The sequence below is a fragment of the Amphiura filiformis genome, chromosome 10, assembly GCF_039555335.1.
Source record: "Amphiura filiformis chromosome 10, Afil_fr2py, whole genome shotgun sequence".
Taxonomy (NCBI): domain Eukaryota; kingdom Metazoa; phylum Echinodermata; class Ophiuroidea; order Amphilepidida; family Amphiuridae; genus Amphiura; species Amphiura filiformis.
In genome coordinates, this window is record NC_092637.1 from 60,300,315 (window position 1) to 60,321,695 (window position 21,381).

Genomic DNA, 21,381 nt, shown 5'->3' on the forward strand with positions numbered 1-21,381 from the left:
TCGACAGAATATTCAACAAAATATAAGTAGCTCAACTATTAATTCTCTCAATTGTGACAAAAGGTTAACGCGTGGTTGGTGATGCAGTACTTATTAGAATCTTAAAAGAATAATATTACACGAAATGTGTGCTTGTTTGACTTTCCCATACTTTGTAATCTTACTATAAATTAATCATACTGAGTGAAAGCTTTCTACATGTCTACACCAATCTATAACAAGTTTCTAGCTGTATTATATAAATAATATATTTCCATAGATATTTAATTTTTATAGCTATCATTATACAACATATGAACCAATTGTTATGAGCCTATAGTCCTATCAGGATCCATGTAACGATATACCTACATACCAAGCAAAACAGACGAACAAACAAACATATTTGTATAATATTACAGAATAGGGCCCATAGTTTTTCCTTCAAACTCTTCTAAACTGTCTTTGCCGTTTTAAATCTGATAAAATACGATGAATTTCGTTATTCTCAATATCAGCATCAAGGACATGCTTGAATTTCTCATCACTGAGCTCATCCCCGGAACTCATCATCCCAAACTTTCCTGTTCCAATTTTAATAATCACCACATATTTCATATGGAGTATGCGGATGCCTCCTTTCAAATTAGGGGAAGTGATGTTAGACACTATATTATAAAAGTACCGTAAGATTCCGAATATAAGCTGCTATAGCCGCATTTAAGCCCGATGGGCGGTGCCTGTAGAGTTGTACGGAGTTTGGTGCCCGATGGTATTAAAATCACAAAGGACATTCCCCAGGCAGTCTCTGTAGTGTGTTGTGTAAGTCCATTTATACGTCAAATTTGGTAAATAATGAGGTTGTCCTAACAACGAACCAAAGCAGGTCATATAATTTTGATAACGCTAAAGATAGGCCTACACATGTATGCACCGTTGTGACAAATATCTCATGAGGATAAAAAGCAATTTGCGCATTAAGTTTTGCACTCTTTCATGTCTTTGTGGTATAAACCCTCCTTTCGAATCAGTGACGTTGTTACTTTTGAACATTCAACAAACAAACATCGAAACATTTTATGTTGATTTTTGTTATACCGGAGGTAAAGACAAATTAAATTGAGATCAGTGGAGATAATTCACCGCAACCGCAAATAATTTCAAATAAAAGAAGATCACTGACTAGTGACTTTATCTGCTCACTTTGAAGATTTGAATCAGTAACTTTATTTTCCACTTAATGAGTTCATGTATTGTATACATGTATTTTATTTTGACAGATGTGTAAGCTTTGGAGTACCGCAGTACCGACTGAATGTTCACCAAAAAGAAATGCTTACATGCCCAATTGGACTTGTTATCATAGTCACGGTATGTGATATGAATGAACTCTGAAAATGCATTTTTACACATAGGCGAATTTTACGTCGGTTTTATTGTCCAATTTCCCCGTCCATCTCTCTTTGATTTCCTTGGGATGAAATTGTGCCATATTTCTTTATCTTTACCATTCCTTTCTCCTTTCCCTTCTGCATTTCTTCATCTTCCTATACTTCCGGAGTCACATCTATACTTATTCCCAATATCATCTGTGTAATTTTCATATCTCTAAGCAAGCTCCCTTTTCTACCTCAATATACATTTCTTTGGTGCACCCTGTCCTGCATATTATATTCTACATGTTCCAAGTATTTCCATTTGATTCTTTGACCGTGATGACGGTAACATATCTATACATGAATTTCCACCTCGTGAAACTGTACTCCGAATGTCTGCAACATCTCAACTTTAATGAGACTGGAAAGAGAGACTATCATCACATTACCACCACCCCTCTTTGGCATCATTGGACCTTATTAAACAGCTGTTCAAAATTCTCCTGAAACAATTTAATATACTTGTAAAATTACTAACTAATAATTGAAACCGCACAAATAAGTTGTAACAAGAATTTGAGTGTCAAATTAAGGGTGGTATGCCACCCGCTCGCTCACCATCCCGCCAGCCATCGTTCGGCTGTAACGACTTTAGGAGTTAAGGTAATGCGGACGGATAGTGATATAGTTTATAGATGTAAGATGTCAAAGACACTTTTACTGCAGTAATAACCTCCGTCCCGATCTAGTCCTTATCTATTTCTTATTCATCACGTGATCAAGATTTAGGGGAGTATAGACCGCGGGATTCAGGTTGTTGCGTTGTTGCAGATGCAACATCCTAACACTTGCCAAAAGATCAAATCGAAAGAGCGATCACTGTGAGTATAGAAAAGTGAAATCCAGGATAGGGTGAACCCGAAATATCCATAAAAGGAACCATACGAGGATCTTCGGCGCATGAGAACGTTTGTGTCCGGGATTCTGTGCTTCTCTTCAAACAGAATGTTCTAAAAAGGGTTAATTATGAAAGTTCATGAACTTTCTATGGATTCTGGAGGACACGTCTTAGAACAAACATTCTTTCTATACTTCCTCATCAAAATCGCAGGGACATTTTGATGTTTAAGAACAAGAACACGCATGAAGAACTGTGAAAGTCATGTGTTCAACATCTAGAGTATGTCTTCATGAAGTCGATGAGTGTAGAAGAAGTATTTGGAGTTCATTACAATTCTTAGAAAAAATATTGTACTTTCTAAAGAATGAATTGCCGGTATTCATATACCAATCACTGCAGTGCATTGTATGCAAAATAATGCAAACCCCACGATCACGTGGCCGTGTTACCTTAATACCAGTACTGACTTCAGCAACCACAAGCGACTGTAACAGTCTCGCGTTTCATGACGTAGTTCAAACTAGCCCACCTTCCCTAATGTTGTCAAACATTTGACCCATTATAATGGATGAGACTTGATACCCAATATGTATAAGGTCAATTCATAAGGTTAAATGCGTATGGAGGTCATAGAACGTTGACTTTAGGAGATGGACATGAATGCGTTGCCGCCACGCAATATTAAGAGTAATGTGTTATCTTCAGTAGATAGCAAAACTCGTTTACTGATTTGTAATCCTGCATAATAATCGCGGAATTTTCAGATGCTGCAAAATTAACAAAGATAGCTAAACAATTCGTATTTTTTTACATTACACATTCGGGATTTATTCCAGGCATCATTTCTTGGAATATTTTAACTCACAGACCCCACGGAGATCAATCGTTACAAAATATAGGCTGCATTTTCGCTAAAAATAACGGCTTTGGCTGGACACCAGTTTCAAATAGTTTTTTTTTATCCGCTCCACACAAATGTAGCTTTACCTTTTCCTGCAGTAACTTGTACAACGAACTTGTATATGTTTTACATTAAACCATTTTCTTTCGACAGTTGTTGTCGTGTTGTTTTCTTACACCTTCCATATGAAAAAAACCAATCCAAAATAAAAACACAAAGCCAGGAAATAGTTTAGAAATAGATAGAAAGCAAAATTTCTTCGTTTTTGCTCAGTCTCAAAAATATCAATAAAATACAGGGCGGTGTCACTGCCCTCATATAGCCCGCTACCCCTGACCGTAATTTGGTTTGTGCAACTCCTCCTGCTTTTATCTGATCCAATATAAAGGGTGAAGTTATCAAACTTAAAAAGTTTCCAAAAATATTGAAATATTCAACCTTGTCGAGCACAACTGATTTTGCGATGAATATAACGTGTACATTTCAGTTTAGATCACATTATCATGTTGATTCTGAATGTGAACTTGAAACGGTGAAAACATATACTTGTACACAAAGCGTTAAATTCACTTCCAGTCTCCGCGGGAGACTAGTAGTCAAGTTGCTAATTGACCAATTACGTTGCACCTGTGTTGAAATTGGTCTCAATTACAGTCCTTATTACATGTCATGCCATGCACGGCATGCAAGACTGCTTTGAATGCATTGCCGGATATGTTCTTTCAAACCACGACACGAGACCAATAACCAATAAATGCTCTCTTTTTAAGGTCAGTTGGTGGTGTGTATTAGAAGAATTATAAAATAAGAACGTTTTGTACCTTAAATTAAAGTAAAGATTTCATCTAAGCAATGGATATTATTATAGTAGGCCTACCCCTACTTGACATTAAATAAAAAGACGTACGACCAGCTCATCTCTAAACTATTTTTGCCTATTTTAAAGTAAAAAGCACACGCCATACCATTCCCTGTATGTTGATGATTTCAATACATACTTTTCAATTACACAAAATAATGCATGTGACTATGGGGCCAATAATGTAATACAAATGTCACGAGGTGGCTTGCAAATAACATGAACTTGTTACTATGTAATAACGTAATTGACAGACTATGTACAATGATATGAGGTCAATAAAATATGATACATACGTTGCAACACATGATAAAGGTGGTATTTAAATTTGAAATTGTTACTTTTGTGTAAAACGTAATTGACATTTTGCACGAGATCAGGATGTCAAATGAAATTGCTATACTATAGCCTCACGTCAAATGGCAGAGTTCAATAACCCTCATTGTAGCTTCAAATTTGACCTCAAGTTGCAGAGTATGAGTTTTTGCTTTTTGTACCCAATATTAAAAGGTCATTAATGTGCAGGTGGAAAGAAGGAACTGTGTCGTATCAGATGCGGATGTCACTTTGTCATAATGCTGGCAATCAGTATTCTGTTATGACAGCTAGTGTATTATTGAATGGGAAAGAGTTCGCAGGATGTTTATGTACAGTTTTTTGACACATTTGGGCTAAGAATGTCGCTTCTCAATTGGAGCGAGATGGAGGTACACGCGCGCTGCTAACTTGACATGTTTTTTTTTATCCGCAATTCAGGCTCAAAATATCAAAAAGAATATTTAAGAATGTCGGTACCCATTTATACACCTGGGTATAGAGGAGTAATCGAGATAAAGTGCCTTACTCAATGGCACAACACGATGGCGTCGCCGCGGGGCTCGAACCCGCAACCTTCCGATAATGAGTCGGAGCCCGTTCCGCTCAGCCACCGTGCTCCCACAATTGTCATCTTCCCTGTCGATTTTAGGACTTATTTCAACGTTCTACCTTATAGCAGTTCCTGTAAAAGCTGTCAAAGTTTTAATAACAGATCATTAATTCGACCTCCACGGAGAGGAAAATTAACAAACTGATCGAAGCGCGATCCTGAAGCTTATTATTTTTCAAGCAACATGATAGTATAAGAAGCACATTGGAAATCAAATCTACAATTTCAAGAGACCAAGACGTGTTTTTGAAACCTAAACGCGTTTTTGAGACCTGAGCGTGTTTTTGAGACTTTTCTCTGTTTTTGAGACCTTTCTCTATAGTTTTGAGACCATTTTTCTGTATATTTGAGACCTTTCTCTGTCTTTGAGACCTTTCTCTGTCTTTGAGACCTTTCTCTGTTTTGAGACCTTTCTCTGTTTTTGAGACCTTTCTATGTTTTTGAGACCTTTCTTTGTTTTTGAGACCTAATTGTACTATTCAGATATTGGTGTGTGTTTGTTTTTGAGACCTTTCTGTGTTTTTGAGACCTTGTTATACATTTGAGACCTTGTTGTGTGTTTATTTCTGAGACCTTTATGTGTTTTTGAGACCTTATTGTACTTTTGAGACCCTTGTATGGTTTTGAGACCCTTTTGGCCCTCACGACCGCCCATATATGAAAGTGTGTGTTATTTCTTTGATTTAAAAACCTGTCACTTTATTTTTCTTTATTCTGCTAAATGTAGTGTTCTTATTGTCATCCTTTTATGTTAATTGCATATAAATTCCTTACAATATAATGTCTAAAAATGGTTGATTCTGGTAAGTGGCGATTTGTGTAAGAACGTATTTAACATGTTTAACAACAATAGTAGGTGTGTTTAAAACTCTTTAGCAGACAATGAAGTAAGTGTAATAAGCTTCTTACTAGTTTGTAATCTTGATTCAAACAGATTGATAAATGCTGATTGACAAAAGAACTATAAAAATAGTTTCATATGATGGGTCATAATATAGCAGTGTTGTTGATCATATTATTTTCTTGATCTTTCATTATGCACCATTTAAAAAAAAATGTACCAAAATGTCTTCAAATAGGACATTGTAATTATTATGTGATATGAACGTTGTAGGAATTTCAAAGGTGTGTATTTTTACAAGCATTATTATTTCCAAAGTTGTGTAGGTAAATAACAATATGGAAGAAAGGGTATATACAAATGGGTCCATATACTTGTGGTTTCGCATCAAATTTTGACACCAATATATTTGAGTAAAATATAGGCAGTTTACGTCAGAGAAAGTGGCTATTGGATAGACTCGTTATAGTCGTGATATTATTAACATAATTAAAACAAAGACTTGGGACATGGTGATATGCATTGAACTTGAGAGAAAGTTTATTCAATTCAATCCACGGTGTCTGTCACCATAGACAAATGTACTTGTTACTGTATCCGGGCGCAATATCACATCGGATATACTAATAATATATATAGATATATATATATAGACAAACTGCATAGCCAATTTGTGGGATCTTGGAGTTGACCCGTACTGAATACTATCGTTAATGATAGGATCCTTTACATTTGAAAATATGTTTAAACCAAACATATAATTAACCTATATGTCTGTCGGCTCACAAAAGACGCAATCATTGTTACCACTGACAATAGTAACGATTTAGATAGATTTTGACATCATTAAGGGCCTACTCACCCGCATCCAAATGGGAAAGTGGTTTACCAGAAAATTGTCCCAGTCATTCTTTATAGGTTTTGGTAGAATATATGAATAAGCAATATCATGGCTGTGTGACCCGGTGTGTGACTGCATGGGTAATTGCACCTCATATGTGGCATGTTATTTGTAATGTGGCTTTGCACACGGGATCATATACATGGTTGTAATATGCTGCAACTTGCATTACTGTCACAACATAGTGTCACCAATTAGGACACTAATGTAGTTTTACCACTTCCCGGGACAACTTTGATTAAGAACATCGACGTAATTATATATGAACGCCATGCATGCAATATGTTATAATACATGTACACTGCCTTGATTCACTGTATAGAACTTACATATATAGCCAGGCTATAAGTTATAGTGTTATGCTCCGGAGACTTTGCCCACACCGGTGTGGTGTTTTAGGATGGTTTTATTTCGAGACTATATAGCCGCAGTCCTGGCATTATGACATGTTATAGTATCAAAATGACAACTTCCCACCCACTGAAGTCCCTGGAAAGGGTATCAAATTTGCGATGTGTGTTCAATTATCTGTGATTTTAATATGTTATTGCCAAAGAAAATCCATCTCGATATAATCCAGCAAAGGGGGGCGGTTTGAATATTCTAAAGGTTTTTTTTGACTCCTCACTCTCATGCCAGGCTGATGCTTCCATCATATGCATGGGGAACCACCAAGGATAAAATAACCCCATTCTAAAAGAACTTTTGACGCGCAAGATGCAATTTATTTTACATAAATTATTATCATTATGTAGACTATCCCAGCAAAAACGTTAAATACCAAAAAGTAGAAAAGGTTGCCAGAAACCTTTAAATGTCGGGTAATCGAAATGGTATAGTGTATAAAACGTTTTCATAATATTCAAAAACATTTTTTGAACATTTAACGAAATATTTGGTAAAAAATGTTTGGAAAAAATATTTCACAATAACATTTTGACAACATGTGTTGTAGTGTGTTTTCATACAAAACGTTTTCATATACAAAACGTTTTAATTACCCAAAACCGATATCCGTGTAAAAACGTCGTGTGTTTGCTGGAATGTTTATAATGTTAAAGGTAGAAACTATTGACATGCAATGCGGATATGCATGCCTACCTCAGTCTTTGATACATAATTATTTTGAGCCAATAATTGATGGAACATGGTGCGCTGATGGTATTTTAAACCATTTTAATACCCATATCGATACAGCTCCATATTAAGTAAATCACACACCATGTATATATTAATAGTCTAAAAAGAGTAAAAGAATCTTAATAGATGCCAGTCTTTAGACTATATGCTTAATAACGTCACAATAACATCATGCAAGATCAATCATGTTCATTTTTGTCAATTGCGGGTAGAATTAACTCTCTTGCTACAACAAAAAAGGTGAGAAACAAAGTTCTTTCAAACGTTACCAAACATATGTCATTTAAAATCATGAAATGAATCATGAATTTTTAGTATGAATTACCAGAGTATATATGAAAATGAGCGCAACATGAAAAATACTTATTACATAAAATATATTTAATTGGGTAGACATTTTTCAATTATCACGGATTTGAAATAAAATATCATTGACGATCGCGATTTGGTGTACCGTATATGGTTATACTTTTGTGTGCATGTCAAATTGTATAGCCCCATTTCATATGCAAGCGAAAAATAGGAATTTTCAATGAACATTGAATTCTAAATATCAAATGTATTTTAATGATTATTGTATTGGTTTAGTGGTTCTTTAGCCAGTGTTGAATAAGCATAGAAATAAACATTCATTTTGGTGAGCAGTTAGGGGCACGCGGCGGAGAAGGTATTAATATCCGACATCATAGCATCAAAGTACACGCAAACTATTTTGTTCGTGTTCTTTTTTGTTCTCCCGTTTCCGCGGTAGTTAACGATACCCTCAAGTATAAATTTTCTTCTTTATTTTTTAAGGCAAAAAGATTACAACAAAAGAATAAGTTGCCAGTTTTTATTTGGATCAAACTATAGAGGTGTAGGGCCATAGGGGCACATGACGCCATGGCGTGTCCAGCACACGAGCGCGGTTTCCACCCGCGATACAAAACCATGTAAAATAACATACATGAAAAGTGACCACATCATTTATTAATCATCTCTCCTAAAATTGCTGTACCTATTATATTAAATCTCGTGGACCAATACTAGGCATATTTGTGCTCATTTGATAGAGATTTTAATGGCGGTTCAAAAAAATATTGTTTAAAAATAATAACATTTAAAACCCGAGTATTTTAAAATCAAATTAGGTCTAGTGATCAGATGATTCTTCAATATCTGTATGCTGTCATGCACTTTGTTTTATTTAGAAACGAAATTGAAACGTTATGATTTCTTTTTCTATGTACACCGATGATCCAATGCTAAATTGTTACCATGATATATTTAAGATTTCTTAATGTTCTTATATAAATATTTAGATAAGCTTTAAAAATGGTATATATATGAACAAAGTGTGAAATGAGTCCAGACGGTGCTGGACGTGCTGTAAGGGTTAAAAGGGTTTGCTATTGTTTCATCCATTGTCCATGATCTGCAGTTGATACTGATTATGTTACAAGTTATGTCAAAAACGGAAGTCCACCCTTCCTCGAGACTTTGTACCCAGAGGACGCGTTTATAATATCCCACAATTCAATATGATTTTGGAAATGACCATTTAATTACGATATTACGATCATGTATCTAGTCACGTGACTGATTTATTTTGTATAATTATGCTTCAATATTAAAAGAGAAACCATTACAAATGGCCATTGAAATGTCTGGAAAGTACCAATGTCAAAAAGTCTTTAATGTCACTCCGTTTGAGGTAACTGAATGTTCATCAAATATGCTCGACATTCGTACATTTTTGTATTGATTGGTCATGAAATTGAACATTCTAAGTTTCATGAATTTTTCAACAAAGTCGTCAAAACTCTGAAAAGTTATTAATTCTCTCGGTCGTCGTACACATTATACTATTCATAATCAGTTTTTTTCTTAAACACACTTTCTTTCCCCCATTTTCGCCATTTTTATGAACGTTTCCTTCATTTCCCATCTTCATCCTGCCATTTTACCCCAACATCTTATTTCTGCACATTGCGATGAATAGGGAACTAATAACAGCGGTTAAATCGCGATATTAAGCTACAGTGATGTAGGCGCAGTGTTAGCTGGGATACCTGGCATTTACTTCTCATTTCCCCCTGCCATAGGCCACGTGGATTCACTATTATACACGGGAAGTTCACCAGAGTACTGGGGTGACATCGATAGTTTCAAATTTCGACAAAACTATCAATAGATCTTTTTGGACATTTTCTTTCTTCTGTCCGAAAAACAACAAAATTGTTTTTGAGTTTTTGTTCCTTTTTATACCAATTTGAAACTCACACCTGTTTTTGTATAGTTGAAGTTGGGGTAGATGATTTCAAACGAAAAGTACACGTAGCCCTGTTGCAAAGTTAACTGAACAAACAACATTTACACAAGATCTAAGTATGTACTACTTCTTGAAAACCGTATGCATTATGAGGTTCATTTGCGAGCACTCCAAGTGCAAAACCGTATGTGATAACATATATAGACTGTATCTTCTTACAGTCTATGGTGATAAGTTGCTCTAACTTTCAAACTTAACATAATCAAAATGTGTATAGGCCTGTGTGACATATTATCATAATAAGCCATACATTTACATGAGTTGATGACTTGACAAAAGTAAAATAATTAATTCCTCTATCATTTGCTTGTATACGTCTATTACACCATGCATAATATTCTTCTTTACCATGTTAATTAATGTGTTATCTTCAGTAGATAGCAGGTGGACCCGCACGCACGTACAGTAGTAATTTTCTTCTTCTTATTAGGTTTGGGGCAGAAAATTATTTTCGCGAAACTTATCATTTTGATTTCTTACTAACTAATGAATCAGAACTGACATCTTAATTTAGGGCAAAGGTTATTTATTTGTAAAATATAACAAATCTACATCATTTTCAAATAAAATTAAAATGCCTTAAGTAAAAGTGTGTACTATATCATATTTATCATTCATTGTTAATGTTGATAACTGCGCCAAATATTAAAGGTATGCGAATAAATGAATGCCATACGATCAAGCATGTCAATCAAGCATTATGAGTTTATGGAGTTGAATTATTTCTCACCTCAACACGCCAGACAGAGTATAGCAATGAACTCTACACCTTGATTGTAGGACGGGTTATCCTAAATCCAAGATTACCATCTTGATCCGCAGATCAGCCCCAGATCCAATGACGATATAAATTGGGGCGTGTTATATTTATTATATTATAATCCGATTACACGAATTAAACTGATATTTAACCAGCCCATATCAAGTACATTTATAATAAAGCTACATAGCGAGTAAAATACACAATTTTTCACTATGTGTAAAGGATAAAGAGAATTTCTTTAGGACCAGCTTAACTTTTAATGTATTAGCCCTGGCCCTGCTCAGTCCCCATATGCAATGTAGGTGGGTTTTTTTTATTGGCTGAACTCGCAAATATTTCAATCATGTCTTGATTGCGAAAATGGTTCTAACCCGGGTTCCAATACGTAAAGAAGGCTAATATTGGCCCAGTGGTTCTCGTAAATTTGAATTCTTAAGTGGATGGTGGATCACATCATGCATTCATGTTATATTAGCATGATTCCTGCTATGCACTACACTGATCTTTGGGGTCGTTTCACAATAAATTCACGAGGAACACTATTTTTCAATTTTTGAAGATTATGGAATCCACCTGGACCCAATAATATATTGAGACTAAAACGTGATAACCATGTCAGAATTTGTCAAACAATTTTTGGATCTCACAGTTTTCAACTGCTGTTGCAGATCATCACTTGTCTTGTTTGTTTTTATCCCAACAGAAACTCTTCTGCGCATCCCGCTCGATTAAAAAAATAACAGAAAAAACAACAATTTGTATCTTAAGGATGCTATATAGAAATCATTTCCACGTATTTGTTAATGTGTTTGTGTCCATTTGTTCGTTGGGGTTTGTTTGTTTGTTTATTTGTTTGTTTATGTAAATGTCAAAAAACACCAAAAATAATAATGCTTTGAGTTTGAACAGCGATGCTCCTATATGTTGCCAGTTTGTTTGCACACAAGGCGTTAACGAACCAGTGTTGCCTCCAGTCAAAATTTCAACCAAATCATGCGTTTCGTATTTTGCGATTTCTTTCCGGGCGATTTTCTACACTATTAGTTCACACAGTTGTCAACCGACAAAGAATTTTTGAAACTGTCAAATTCAATTTAGAAAATGAAATCCCCTCGGCTAATTTTAACAAAAAGGCAAAGAAAACTTTGTACAACAGCCTGTTTGTATATCTTTTATGTTCTTTTCAATTCAACTGGTGTTTAATAGATGCTAAAGTGCAAACACTGGTAATGCTTAGGATACAGCCAGCTATGTTGCAGTGTCCATAATAAGTTACCACTTTCTGTTTTTACCTCCGAACTTGGAACAATTATCTCAAGATTTACTAAACTAGAAATGATTGTTCCCATTTCAAATGCCCCTTTAATGTATTTTACATAAATTACATATTCGAATTGGTCATGTGACATTGAAGATGTTTGAAGAACTTTAATGAAATAATTATGTCCAATTGAGTTTCGTCGATATCAGTGAGTAGCGGGTTATTATGTTAACACAACGGGCCAGTTCTACACAAATATTGCAATATATATGACATGGAGAACTTGCTCATTAACCATTTGCTAGCAATCACGTGACATGGCACAAATTTATCATCATCACTTTGTCAGACAGTTAGAGAAGATATGAACAATATTTTTTTGCACCACACAGATGTACTTTCCTTTTCGAACTTGATAAGTTGTTGACGTTTTTGTTGTCTTCATTTGCATAATTATTATCTTCTTCTTCTTTGTCTTTTTCTTTTCCTCCTTCCTTCTTCTTTTCCTTATACTTTTTTACTTGTACACAGCACATGTATTAGAGGGCATGAATACACATACTCGTACGAGCCTTTTTTGTCTTCTTTTTTTACTATCTGCTTTTGGCATGTTTGGTAAGAATTATATAGTGACCATGTAGTACCATCCAACTTGAGCTTCAAGGAAATTCTAAATTCACAAAAATGCACTTGTTTTTGTCTTCTTCCTGTTTCTTGAAGTTCCGTTTCTCCACACATTTTTAACTCATTCCTGAATATTTCTTTTTACCCATAATAAATTAACTGCAATCTTTTCTTGCATGTAAAGTTAAATTGGATAGGGAAATTGCTGGCTTGAGGCCGTTCTGGTGGTTTACACCATCAGGCAAGCGCTAATCGGGTTGAAAGAAGTAATCAAGACGTTTGGATTGAAAACAACAAATCTTGATTAGCACAACCTTGATTCCTAATAATGACGAAAATGAGTAGGACTGAATGGCCCATTATGAATAACCAGAGGCTATTATAAGGCTAGCATTGTAATTCATGCGGGTTAATTGAGTAAAAGTTTAAGTCAAAAGAGAGTTGATCATACTTGTCACTTTCCCAGTAATGATAATTATTAGAACTTCAAGTCCCGTCAAACTTTTGACAAATCAGTGCCCTCCCAAGTGTATTTGTATTTTGAAGATGGTACTGCGTTTGTCTTTAAATAAGAGTGCAAAAACAATAGACAATTGTCTCCCAGTAAACAGTTTTGAATATAGAATAGACAATTGGGTAACTTCCATTTGAAATGTCTGGAAGATATGGGTAAAGGAAAAATACAGGCGGGTATGAGTTTCAAAATGATTAATGCTGACCAATTACATTTTTAAAACATACTCCCCTGTAGAAAAGAAGTCCCAGAGTGGATTTCAACTGGAATAACCCATTTGACTTTGTGGGAGCTGACTGAAAAGAAGTGTCTTTGTATATGGTGTGTAATTGAGGTCTGTACTTACAGATACGACGGCTTATTTATTTGCTAGATTATATTATATATTATAATATTAAATATTTATTTATTTTTTATTTATAACATACATATTTGTTTATGGCTTTAGTGAGACATGGTTTTAATAATCAGCATGAAGCCGATTAATAATCAACATATTTACTTATTTTATTTATTTATTTATTTATTTATTTATTTGTTTATTTATTTATTTATTTATTTATTTATTTATTTATTTATTTATTTATTTATTTATTTATTTATTTATTTATTTATTTATTTATTTAATCTTATAACCCAAAAATATTCAAAAATACTTATCTTTGTAACAAATATCAAACGACGACCCATATATTGAGTATCTTTATTGATGGCGAGGTTATGATGCATACATGTACGGTTTCCCCCTTAAAATGCCATGGCATTTGTTTTAAAGGTCTTTTGATAATTGTGTGTCGAAGTTCTTATAATAGTAACGAATCAAGAACTTCTCAAGAATGACATGCACGGATTAATTGTACAATATAAACAAAGCTAATCACACGTACATTCTGTGTCACACCAGCCCTGTAATTCTTTGCCGACAAAAGTTTACTACAAACTCATATAGAACCAGCGAGACATTAACAAAATAGGTCAAATGTGATGTGGCCATGGCCTTTTCTAATAATCAACTTCTACAATCTCATTATCAAGAAAGAAAGAAAAACTTGTGCACCGGTAAAGAATGGGTACCTTTCTTGTAACAATGTTTTCAATCTTGATAGCACATACCAATAATGATACTAATGTATTCAATATACCAATAACTATGACATTTCTAATTGGCTCAATTAATGCTTAACGACAGCTATATGTTTGTGTATTCAGGGTTGCTTTATGTATCCACTTTCAAAGCATGGATATTCAATAGAATGCTTTGAAAACGGTATGTTTCAAAATTGATACATATTTTTGTATAAAGTTGAATTTATATATTCGACCGCTTTTGCCAATGTTTGCAGTAACCAACGATGCATTATCGCATAGTGCAAAACAGTGTCTGGTCTGAGATTTCTTGTAGTCGATTAATAAACATGTTGAGAGTATTGATGATGTGCGTTTATATATTAACTGAACATGCAATGGGCTATGTAATTCATACACCCTTAATGGACGTGACCTTAATGTTCCACTTAGGGAGTGTGAATTTCAAATGGGGTACATGTTGAATGGGTGAATTTAAAATCTACACTCCTTGTGTGTGATCAGTTGTATCATATCCCTGGGGAGATTAAGTCATGTCTTCCACAGGGGGTGTATAGATTTCAAGTGGAACAGCCCAGTTGACTTACGTTTGCAAATTACCAGATTACACGTTTGCAAATGTGCCAACTTGTGTTTAAAATTTAACATTATGTATGTACAAATTGACTATATTAGTACATTAGGTATCACCAACCCATCACTTATGCAATCGAACAATCTTGCAAATGTCGGTTTTCAAGGAGGCCATTTTTGTGCACCCTCTCTCCTTTTATCTTTTTATTTTTTTTTGCCATTTCAATTCCCTCAACCTTTTGATTTGATTCAGCACTTTTCAGACATATCCAATATTCTATTTTAAACATGTTAATACGTGTGTGGCCTGAAATCATTTTGTGACTGTATAAGACATAAGGATAAGACTACCATCGATTTACGCATCCAAATGATTAACTTGTTTAAATATACAGTAGGCTATACATCGTATTGACTGGGCAATGTTTTAAGGTGTGAATTTCAATAAGTTCCTATCCGACAGATTACACTTAAGTGCGTCAAAATAGCGCCTTAATACAATAGCTAGGAATCACAAATGTGGTGGAGCACATTAAATTGGTGATAAATTGTGGACAGACCCATCTATCAAGATAATCGATATTAAATATGACATACAAAAAACCTCGACTATGGGAGATAGTTATATATAGTTATGGGAGATAGATATGTATAGTTATGTACATGTATTCAAATGTCCCAACTGCTAATGCTTTATTTAGTGTAATAATGGATGCATGCTTTCCCGGGATGTTTTCTAAACTGCGTTCATTCTTAAAAAGAATTGAAAGAATGCCTGTTTAATTCTTACAATTAAATCTCCTTTATGCTTAAAACTTAAAAGTTCATATATTTTTACCATTGGCAGAAAATAGCCTAACAAAATAATAAATTCATATATTCGAAAAAAGGTGGCATAATTTTAACATGTGAATTACAAATTTGACCAATCATACTTTAATAACAAGGTGACAGTGCAAAAATTGCTTTTATACTTTTTAAAAAGTGCATACGAAGACCTCTAGTGAACCAAGTCCCGGATAATTTGTCACAAGTGCTTACAGTTTTGGACAAATTTCCAAGCATTTCATGATCCTTGTCAATCAGTAAGCACTTTGAAAAGCAACTATAGAAACGCATAACGATTCTTGCAATCAAAACTTCACAAACCCTTTAAACGAAAAGACTTAAGAACCACCGATCAAGTACAACCATGTTCCATACAGAGTTCTTTGAACATAAAATAAAAACATTTCTTCGACATAGAACTTTCTTGGGTGGATTCTGATGTGGAACTAAACACGATCACAATCATTTATCACGATATGTGTCCCACAACAAGGACAAAATGATTTTTAGTTTAACTTTGTATAAGCTAAAGTGCCAGTGGTCAGTAAGAACCCTTAGAAGTAATTTCACCAACTACTTAGACACCTTGAAAAGGGCTATATCCATTTCTATATTTACTTTCGAAATCTCACTTAAATAACCTATTGACTTCTCTGTGTATACATTCAGTGTGTTTTCCACACCCTCCACCAATATAACGATAACAGTTAGGACACATGCGAGTATTCAAATAGTCTTGCTCTTTGTTCGAATAACGCAAATGGTTCATAAGGTAATTTCTCCTCCCATCTTACTATCTTAGGAAGATAGTTATTTTTGTACTTGAGTATATGTCATATCTGCTACAATTAACTATCAATATCGACTTTCTGTGACTGAAAAATTTAAAGTTAATTCCACAATGATTCAGTGCTACAATCCCCATATCGACCTCACTGACCAGTGTTTGTTTTCCTTTTCTTCACTTACATTCTTTCCCCATAATATTTTTGCACGCGGACTTACTATAATAAGGCTACAGTGGTGATGGCAATGTTCTTTGAAATGAGTCTTTTAATTTAATAACCACTGATGGAATACTAGGCATGTGAGTACGTATTTGAATGCATTTTACAAATTACAGGTAGATACCAAATAATGGTTATGTTATTGACAAATTCTGAAACTTTTGACAAATTTTGGAGGAAGAAAAAGGTCTCTTCACAACTTTGGCATGGAAATGGTTAAAAACAATATGGCAAAAATATGACATGGGTACAGGCATGTCTCGCCTTGTTAATGTATAAAAGTGTCTTAATTTGAATAGTCCCTGGGTCTTAAGATGAAATAAACCTGAATCGCTGAGTGCCGAGCGAATGATTCTTGACTAATCAGTATCTAAAAGCAGCAAAGTGCTCTACCTTATTGGTCAAGATTCAATCGCTCGTCAGTCAGCGACTGAATATAAAATTGGCTTTAGGTTATGTAAAGAATCCTTTTAAACCACTCGATAACGAGCTTACAATTGTATTTAAGTCAATATGGAGTTATTTTTTGCAAACATTTTTGGACTTACTGTGCAATTAAAACCGAAATCTCAATTACTTAACATTGTGAAGTGCGATTTATATACATACCATTTATTTATGTATGCTGCTGATCCATATGTTTTGAAATTATGGTGAAATGGCCTGCGACACTAAACAGAATTTCGGATAAATTGTTTTGGCGATGAGGACATTTTGAATCAAAAGACAGGTCAAAATGGAGTCTCAGAAACACAGAATACTTTTCTTAGCATTTTTACATTTTTCAATGTAGATACGCACACTCTAAAAAACCTGACTTTTGATTTTGAGGGGTGGCTGGAGGGGCAAATAAGCATGATTTTGAGGGGTGGCTGGAGGGGCAAATAAGCATGATTTTGAGGGGTGGCTGGAGGGGCAAATAAGCATGATTAAGGGAAAAGCTTCTTGTAGGGACTCATGCGCCCCTGTCTCTTGCAACTTGATTTATCACCATTTCCAAATGATATCATTATTGGTCTTGGCCCGACCCACGCTAATGATTGAAATAAATGAAGCATTACGGTACCTTGTTCCAGTTTATAATATTGATATTTTGGACGCAGATTGTGCGCATCTATATATACTATAGAAAAATATAAAAATGCTAAGGAAAGTGGTCTCTGTTTCTGAGACTCCACTGAGCATTGCACCTGTCCATCTTTGATCACATATAGATCGGTCAAAGTCTTATATTTAAAATTAGCAAACTCGAAGAACGCATATTTTGACCCATCGTCCGAAGACAAGTTCAGATAGTATAAATAGTCAGACCCTGAAGTCAAAGTCACCTCTGCTATGTGCACTGCCATGTTTACATAGAGATGACCACTTTCTATGTATCCAAAAACCAAAAGCCTTTTAACGTGTTGAAAATCAACTTAAAATCTACACCGTTTGGTCGAGAATGGTGATGATGGGATTGACGGCTTCCCGAGTTTTATCTATGAGACCCGAGTGGATGTGACTCGGGAAGTCGTAAATTGCGTGGTCACCAATCTTGTACAATGAGGTTGATTTTGAATTGGGACATATCATGTGCAAAGGTTATTCTGTTTTGGACTGTGGAGAGTAGGGTCGTCTTGCTGGGAAAATGTCTTCGTCTAATCGTCTACCATCACGGCCTCTAATATTACGAATGTATATGACACGTTTGATATGATCGGATAATATTATCTAAATGTTTCTTATTACCATGATTATTAAATATATATAGTTTTACGATACATTTCATTTACGATACATTTCATTAAGACCAATATGATCATAAAGCTTGTATATAAGCATCATGACCATGTCAATCTGCGTTAAAATGGAACCATCATTATTGATCTTGTTAGAAATCATCGTCCTCGTGGAAACTTACCTTTTTCATTGAAGCATCTCACTGTATTCGCCCTCGGACCTGACGTTCCGGCACCCCCAGGCCCACCAGACGAAGTCTCCAACAACTGTCGATAAAGTTCCAACATAAACTCCGGAGCCTCCACCGGGGTATCCCCTCTCTTCCTCGGTCGTGGGATAGTTTTTAACCCAAAAGCATCTAAAAGTCTTCTACTCTCTGCTTCCTCTTGAGCATCAATCCAAAACTGGTCTAAAGTTTGTGGCTCGTTTCGTTTGCTTCTTTCACGAATGATATCCTGTGTGTTTTTGTTAGCACGGTGTGAAGCGTGAGTCCTTGTGTTTTCGTCCCGTTTATGTCGGGGCTCTAGCGGTGAGCAAGTTGCCCATGGGTCTTGGCCCAGCAAGCAAAACATAAACGCAAATGTTACGATTTGGAGTTTATTACACGGCATCATGGTGAGACGTGTCTTCTCTTAGATTTCAAAGTCAACAACAAATCACTTACTTTGTGTCAAGAATACGATATATCCAATCTTACATGCATTAACTTAAAAATGCATTCAAACATTCAAATATAAATAAATAGTAGCCTTATATAAGTGATTTTAAGGTCACGGGAACCAAAATTTAAGCAAGCACAGACGCACAAGTTAGATTTGTTTGCGGCACTGGTAATTGTGCGTGCAAAACTATTTGTCAAAGTTGTCTTATTTTGGGACTGACGACAGCCGCTGAGGTTTTGGTATCAGCAACAAATTTGACTACACTGGATACCAGATTTGAGGGTCTCCGATATTCCATATGTTCATTCCGTGTGTAGCCATTGTGAGATCAATTAATCAATTAGCAATGAAATCAATTAATGAAGTTGTATAATTAGCTGATGAGATCCAAACGATTTTGTGACACCAGGCCAGGCTAGAATACGTCCAACATATTCCTTTCTGCAAGTATAGTCAAGTCCAAGATGAGTTATGACAATTTCCAATAAATTTGCATTCGAGTTGTTAACATTCCATTAACTTTCCAACAAATGCCTATGATTTTCCTTTTGCAATTCAGTCACGAAGAAAACAGAAGAAATAGTGCCTTTGCCTATGATCCGCAGTGTCCATAAAAATATTTTCAAAAATAATAATTGGCAAGAGAAGTCACTACAAATGTCATATTTTACCAGCGATAGGTCCACATGTAAGGCTATCAATTTCACCCAAAAACCTGACTGGATAATAAGTTGCAAACCGCAATTGAAGGCTTCCAAAGACAGACTGTCATCAGAGCTAGCGATCGAACGGGTCTGTTTAGCACAGCAGCCGAACACCAATTGACTGGTAACTGGTTCTAAATTGCCGACAGGGTTCCACCGTTCGACTCCGTTTGCCTACCACTAAAGCATTCAGTTATTAATCACGCCTCGGTAACTTTCTCATTTATCACACGGAGACTTCTTTTCTACAAAAGTTAGTCATCGACTTTGTACAAGGTAACTTTTTGATCTAAAACTAACTTAAACACGCGTAAATACAATGATATATAATAGAGTTCTTATCAGTCAGAGCTTTTTATTCAAATGGATATTGAATTAAATCTAAGCATCTAACCAAGTAGGCCTATTAATACTATTATCATTTTTCAAGTTTCACGCCGGTCTCAAAAGGGCGGGACTTAAGTATCTCCTTGGTATACTGACTTATACCAGTGAAAAGCGGGTGCTTGATAAATGAATGGGGAATCACAGTAGCGCCACCAGTTCAGAGGAGCCAAAACGCGTGTTTCGTCGCCCGGTGTCGCCAAACTCTAATCGCCACTTCACAAACTTGAAATGGAAACATCACAGGATATTGTCATGGAATCCCATAATGCTTTTCGTAAACTGTTTTTTTGGGGGCGTCAATTTTCCCAATCATAGCGATGACATTTAATTAAAATTTCTCTATACTGTGTCTCGTCTCAAGTTGAGAGCAACGCTATGTTGGATTTCATAGTGGAAGATTTGTCCGTACGCTGGCGACGCAACCACGTCAACGCACTATTTATAATCAGTCATTGCAAAAATCATCGTTGCTTTGCCTATCTAATAACGACTTAAAAATGTTGCCTATCTATCTTTGACTTTTAACTAAAGAGGACTTGTATATATACTCTGACTTTTTACAGAAATGATTTTCTGGTGCTCCAAATGCAAAGGAGGGATTTTCATCAACCAACCAACCCATGGCGTGACTCTCAACTTGAGAGGTATTATGGTCTCAGAGCGCCAGTAACATGGATGGAGATGATATTGATATATTAATATATTTCTTTCGGCAATACTAAATTTTACGTGTGGATTTGAGCATGACTTGAGCGTTGAAAGTAGTTTACAGACCAAATATGAAGGTAACATCTTTGCGATCGGAGGACCTATCATCCTATTGCGCGTTTCAGCAAAGTATGTCGGGGCTGCTGTTCAATCCATCTCCGACGTCGCCAAACCCTAAACGCCCACTTTAAAAAATGACGAAGTACACTCGAACGCACTCAACATTCATAAATAATGATTATCAAGTTGAATACGCAACACTTGAATAATTCTCCCGATATTGACGATTCTTAACGACTTAATAGTGCAAGATCAAAAAGAGCATTTATGTAATAGAATTTGGTTTGGGCACGGAAGAGGATGTTCTTGTACTTAAACTTATTATTAGATAAACACAAATAGAGC

The 21,381-nt window shown here is 35.3% G+C and overlaps 1 protein-coding gene across 1 annotated transcript in view; it reads right to left on the minus strand.

Moving 5' to 3' along the window:
* Positions 1-19,611, minus strand: part of LOC140163097 (bone morphogenetic protein 2-like) — a 57,093-nt gene extending 37,482 nt beyond the window's left edge. Inside the window, exon 1 of the mRNA XM_072186473.1 lies at positions 18,697-19,611. Within this exon, the coding sequence (XP_072042574.1) occupies positions 18,697-19,129 (433 nt within the window). The 5' untranslated portion in view covers positions 19,130-19,611. The remainder of the gene's footprint in view (positions 1-18,696) is intronic.
* Positions 19,612-21,381: the final 1,770 nt, after the last annotated feature.